At 35.5% G+C, this 6,431-nt stretch overlaps 1 protein-coding gene across 1 annotated transcript; it reads right to left on the reverse strand.

Annotated features, from left to right (window-relative positions):
• Window positions 1–36: 36 nt before the first annotated feature.
• LOC126377202 (uncharacterized) lies at window positions 37–3,449 on the reverse strand. Its single transcript, XM_050024902.1, has 4 exons — window positions 3,160–3,449; window positions 2,509–2,680; window positions 2,280–2,427; window positions 37–2,164 (listed from the first exon to the last, which is right to left on the reverse strand). Exons 1-4 carry the CDS (start codon window positions 3,266–3,268, stop codon window positions 1,580–1,582), a joined length of 1,014 nt encoding a protein of 337 aa, XP_049880859.1. The 5' UTR covers window positions 3,269–3,449; the 3' UTR covers window positions 37–1,579.
• Window positions 3,450–6,431: the final 2,982 nt, after the last annotated feature.

A 6,431-nucleotide genomic window follows, 5' to 3' on the forward strand; every position in this document is an offset into this window, starting at 1 on the left:
GGACACTTGATAAACAGATCGTAAACAAATTAAAAATTGTATGTTTTCAATATATTTATTAATTAAACGTAAAAAAATATATTTCATTCACCAATTCTTACTAAATACATATATACTATATATCGATTCGCTACATCTGATATTCAAATCGTCGCTATAAACATTAATTCCCTTTTTTTGTATATTTCTTAACATTTATATATTCGTGAAATATCTGCCTACCTAGTAAAATAGAATTCAATACAAAAAAGCCGCGTAAGACAAGTGAGATTTGGAATTCGCGTGAATTTATGCGTAAATCGCTCTTCCATGCAACTCTCCTCTCGAGCGAGACAGATAATCACGGAAGGGTTATCAAATCCGCGCATTGCCAACTTCTCATATTCATACCAAAAATGTACCTACATCACACGTGCTTATAGTATAAATATTTTGATTTATACGTATTCGTGTTAATTCTGGACGGATTTCAAACTACAGTCCTGTGACAACAACTACGTTACGACAGTATTACGCCGTTGAACTCACCGTCACCATCACCACAGCTAATCCCTAGACACGAAGCGGTAACAGAACCTTATCATTATAATACAAGTGGCAAAATGAACTTTACTGATTACGTTGTAATGTGCGAATCGACCTTCATAAATGTTACACATTCGTCTTATTTTTACTTCTATCTAAAGATATCAAAGTGCAAATACCTTTATTAAAAATTTAATTATTAAATACGTCCGCTATAAAAATATTATGTTAAATTACAAATTACAAATTACATACATAAAAATGTCTTTTAGAAAACTCATATGATTACATAAGCATAGGTGTCATATATTATCATTTTGTTCAAGGTTTACTTCCATAAATCTGACTAGAACACACTGCGCATTGTCTTCATCTTCGTCGATTAACTTATTTACACTAATCTCATTGTTTCAATTAATTTAAATCGTTGTTAGTCTCTTAATTTTGTGATTCAAAATGACAATGGTATAGATACAATATTTAATGACTTCTAAATTAGCGAAGTTAACAATAACCACTGGTGAAAGTTAATTGAATTGCATCTCAATCTGACCGCAATTTGTTTTTGCCTTGTTTCGTCGAGAAACTGATTGGATTACGGTTTTATTTATTGCACAAAATGTAAGTAATGGGCAGGATATTGCAATTGTCTAATATAAGTTATGATGATTAATATGATTCATATCACACAGGGAAATATTTTTTATTTTATATTATTTGATAAACTTCTCTGATGCTACTTTATACAGTAAATCCTATTACATAACGAAATGGTATGATTTTGACATAATTTATAGGTATTTATAAATTACACACTAAGTATATCACAATAATATTGAATCAATAAGTTGTATTTATAACCATAATTGCTGTGATTCGTAATAAATGCAGTTCTACATGATAGGTTCATGAAGTAATTCATGGTTGTAGCAATGGCCTTAATATTTTCACTATAAATTAAGATATAATAATACTAACGACTATTGAAGGCAAGGGTACATTCAAAACTCTTACTTTATACTAGGTGGGTAACAAAGAAATGCTTCTTTGCAAATTAAAACTGTATCAGATCTTCACTTGATTGACTACTATTGCTAGGTTCTGTCTTTACAAGATCTAATTGTTTTGGTGATATTTTCCTTCTGGGAGGCACTGGTGCCTCATCTAAGATACTAGTAGTTGAGAGATACTTACTGTGCTCCAGGAACTGCTTCATATCTTGCGTCAAGTCGGGTCGTCGCGTCGACGGGGACAACTTGGTCCGCGCTGGAGGACTGGGCGCCGCGCGAGAGTATACCGGCCGGTTGTCGAAGATTGTATTATCAAAATTATTCATACTACCTGAGAACTGACCTGATGTTTTACTTCTTTCTAAAGCAAAGGCTTGTGGTGACTCCTCTTTGTGATCACCTGTCTTAATATCATCAGTATAGAAAGTGGTTTTCTTAGAGTAACGACCATGTAAATGCTTGTGAGCTTGGACATCAGATTTACTTCTTTCGAGAGTAAATGCACCATTAGTATGAAGGTGGCAGCTGAATGAGCTGGTGTTCACAGTGCATGCAGCTGCAGTGGAGAATGGTACAGCGGGGGCCCATAGGCAAGCTCCCTCATTTCGTGGAACCAGGAGCAAAGGGTCCTGAAAGTAGTTAGGATTTAAATTAGCAACTTAAATGCATAAAAATAATGCACAAAATATTGCAACAAGTTATATTATACAAAACTTAACATTACTATAGATATTTTGAACTCACTTTGCCAGTGATAGAGAAAATTTTTGACTGTAAAGTATGGAGCTGATTGCGTAAGTACTCATAGGAGCATTCTCTGAGCTTGATCACCCACTGGACAACATTGTCCTCAGCTCGAGCAGCAAACAGGTGCCTTTTCTCAGGCTCATCACTACAACACCAAAAGGAAAATTATAGTCTTTTTAAAATGAGAATATTACTGATAAAAGAACAAACTGTTGTGGATACTTACATAAAAGATATTGAAAATGAAAATGGTATATTCTGTCCATGTTCCATTTGAATGGATGAGTTCTCCATTACAAAAACCCCAGCAGGGTTTTTAGTATCAAATTTTCCCATTTCACTTATTTTAAAATAAAACAAATAATTGTTTATTAGACGGAACCATCTTTCTTTGAATACTGAAATAAATAAGAATAACCATGACACAAAAGAAGTAATAAAGCTATTGCTTAAAAGGAAAATTAAATAATGAAAAGAAAATTAAATACCTATTTGATCAAAAAATAAACTAAAACCACAATGTAACATTTTTCTTCAATATTCCTAATCTGTTTGCTTTGCATAACTTTTACCACAGTCATGGTCATGGAATAACTTTCACCATCAATTACTTACTTCCTTTAATTTATGAGATGAAAAGAGAATTTATAACAACTTTCAATTAAGTTAACAAAGTTAACTGTACAAATCCAAAATAAGTATAAAAATATATTGGTTTACAATTACAGTATATTTAATTTGATTAATTAATGACACAACAACAAAGTGAATAAGTTTGGCTTCCGAAAAATACGCAGAACTGTAGGTTAAGTATAAACACTCAAGAAGTTGATTAGTAAGTTATAAATAAACAATGAATACCATTATGAGCTCATACCTGGCTGGTGTCGATAACTAGCAGTAGATAGCTTCTTATAATTCAGTCTTCCTTCTATAACACAAGGTTGATCGCTCAGATGAGCGAGTTCACGGACGTTGCATTTCATTTGTACGATTTTTAAGGAAATGTATGAAACACGAACACAATTCCTAAACAGATAGATATATTCTGTTAGGTATTACTCCATAATAAATAGAAAAGCCACAGAAATCGAAACAAATACTGAATGAGAGTTTATTTTTGTAACTAAACGCGAATTTGGGCAGATTTGATTTGAAACATGACAAATTGACATTGACAGTTCTTTTTCTGGGTTACCAGTTTAAAATTATTTTTTTTCTTTCGACTTGTGCATGGCCCCGCCTACCCATGTAATGTATGTGTTTGGTCATCCGTCACTATCAATGCCGCCAAAGAGTAAAGATCAATGCACACAGAGGCGGCAGCGGAAGTGTTTCTAGGACGAAATGTAACGTAGCGTTTTATCTGATTTTATCCAATTGTATTCTCTTTGTACAATATTATCATACTTTAAATACACTACCTCGCTTCATTTTCTCACAAAAGTTAAAGTTATGTGCGTACAAACCTATAGCGCAACGTGACTAGTGATGGGCAGGGAAAGAAAAAATTGGGTGGGAAAGAAAAAATATCGGGAAAATATGGGAAAATAAAATAAACACCCGAAAAATTCCCGAATCATGGGAAAATATTTTTTATTTAATTATTTTTAATCTTATTATTATTTGTATGTCGTTTCCATGTCTCGGGTCGGGTCTGTCATGGAGTCCCGGACTTTTGGAAGGCGTGCGTGGGGCCGAAGCCAACACGTAGAGGCCCCTTAAGACAATTTACTCTAAATGTGTTGTGACACCAACCGGCGATTATCCCTGTATGCACTATGGGAGTGCACCCAAAGACAATCCCTGGTTCGTGTAGGACTATTGCAGATTATGGGAACAAAAGGAACTGGGCTGTTGGGTTGGGGATTAGTGAACCTATATACTGGGGCTATGGGGGACTATGGCGCCTGCTCGACCAATGTTAATAACAGAGATACATTGGGCAGGCGGTGACTCGTCACTCACTGGTTGGGCCACCTATCTAGCCGACGCGACTGGACGGCAAGGCAGCAACATGGTTGTGAGCATCTCAGGGTGTCAAGAGGTGTACACCGCTTTCTGCGAGGCGGTTTACCCGCCTTACCAACTCGCGACTTATGCATCTTTCACTTCCACCCTGCGAGCGTATAGCTCTAACGCCCCACTCTGGCTGGCCAATGAAGTCAAGCCAGAGGTGAGAGTCCTGCGGCCCCCGCTAAGGTCCACTCCGGCCAGCCAGTACTGTCACCATCTTTGTTGCTCTTCTTTGGACTCTATCTAGTAGTGCAATGTCTTTCCGATAGTAAAGTCTCCATATTTGAAACCCATGTTCTAACAGCGGTTTGACGTAAGTAAGTTTTGTAAAGCCTAAGAAACAATTCCGTATCTATATGATAAAAAGCTTTTCTAATTATGTATAAGAGGGAGTTATCCTTCTTAATGATTCCAATAATGTGTTCGTCCCACTTTAGATTATGTGTTATCGTTATGCCAAGGTCCTTTTGTTTTTTAACACACTCGAGAGGTTTTGAGTCAATGGTGTAACTCAACGTGGGGTGGTTACTGCCAACATGCAACACAGTGCATTTGTCTACGTTTAATGTGATTAGCCAATCTCGGGTCCAAGCCATTACTCTATCAAGATCATCTTGGATTATATTATGGCTAATAAGTGGATTCCCTGTTATTTTCGTGTCATGTGCAAAGAGTGATATATCAGACATTATACCATGTTTAAGATCTGTAAGGTAGATACTGAATAAAATAGGTCCTAACACCGATCCCTGCGGCACACCGCTGAGGACTTTTCTGGGAACAGAGTATGATTCTCCGATGCGCACAGAGAATGTGCGATTTGACAGGAAGTCTTCAATCCACTTCACGACATTGCCTCTGATTCCAAAGGGCTCTAATTTAGCAATCAATGGTGTGACAGGAACTCGATCAAAAGCTTTTTCATAGTTCAAGTAAATAATATCTGTAGGTATTCGTGCCTCCCAATTTCTTGCACAAAACCATGTTGCTCCTCGATGATGACATTCTCTCGTGCCAAAAGCATCCTATATATCCTATAATATGTAGATATCTTTGCATGGAATTATTAAAATCGAACATTCCATTCAAAATATATTACAAAGGAGATCATCGGCTTTCCATACTTTGGCCGGCCCAAATTTGAAAGTGCCGGTCAGAGAAAAAAATGTGTCAAACCTTTCGAGTAGATTGTTTTGAACATTTTTTACTATGATACCAGACGTGTATGACCATTAGTTTGGCTTTAATTGTATTTTAAAAATCTTCTATGACCAATATTTGGACTTTCAGTTTTGGTTAATATGTTAAAATGCCGGCCATCGAAAAAAATACGTCGAATCTGTCTAATAGTTGCTTTTCAATATTTTTAATAACACCAAACATCTATGACCATTATTTTGACTTTTATTGGAATTTACGTTTTAGTTTAAATATGAAAAATGCCGACCAGCAAAAATATCATGTTGAGAGTATCGAGTAGATGTCTGTTAACATTTTTTTCTATAGCGCCAAACTTGTATGACCTTTTTTTAGATTTGCCGCAGATGGCATTAACTACTTGGCCGGACAAAAACTTGTATGACCATTAGTTTGGCTTTTAGTGTATTTTAAAAATCTTGATTTCTTATTTATTTTGTATGAAAATAAAGTGCTTTGGGTAAAAAATGCGGTACGGCGGATTACAAAGGACCTTTAGAACATTTAATAATCTGGCGCAAAACATTTTTGACCGTTTTCTTGACTTTTTATTCGTCTCTCTTTCCGTTTTGGTTCAAATGGGAAAATGTCAGCCAGCGAAACAAAATAAGTCAAATCTTTTGGTAAACGACTTGAACGACGTATTTTTACTATACTACTAAATGTCGACTTTGGCTTTTATTGGACTTTTAAAAAAAACTTTTTTCATACATTTTAACAATGACAACAAGCAGAGCTTTCCCAATGACTAGTTATTAGTCAGATAAATACTTTGTGTTTTTGTTTTGTGTGTTGTTAGGTGAACTTCTATATTAATACTATCTGATTTGAGATATGACGTTGGCTGTAGTTTTTGCATTCGACTCAACGTTACAGCCTAAGTTTAGGTTGAATTATGGTATTGATTCACCTTGACTGTAAATGGTTACCATCCTC

Source organism: Pectinophora gossypiella, chromosome 2 (genome assembly GCF_024362695.1).
Source record: "Pectinophora gossypiella chromosome 2, ilPecGoss1.1, whole genome shotgun sequence".
NCBI classification, from domain to species: Eukaryota; Metazoa; Arthropoda; class Insecta; order Lepidoptera; family Gelechiidae; genus Pectinophora; species Pectinophora gossypiella.

What these genes read in the sequence shown, in the direction of transcription:
- LOC126377202 (XM_050024902.1), bottom strand. Translation starts at nt 3,268, where the DNA reads ATGAAATGCAACGTCCGTGAACTCGCTCATCTGAGCGATCAACCTTGT. An exon ending in TCATTTTCAATATCTTTTAT is followed by an intron (nt 2,428 to 2,508) that starts GTAAGTATCCAC and finishes TTGGTGTTGTAG; the next exon opens with TGATGAGCCTGAGAAAAGGC. An exon ending in TTTTCTCTATCACTGGCAAA is followed by an intron (nt 2,165 to 2,279) that starts GTGAGTTCAAAA and finishes AACTACTTTCAG; the next exon opens with GACCCTTTGCTCCTGGTTCC.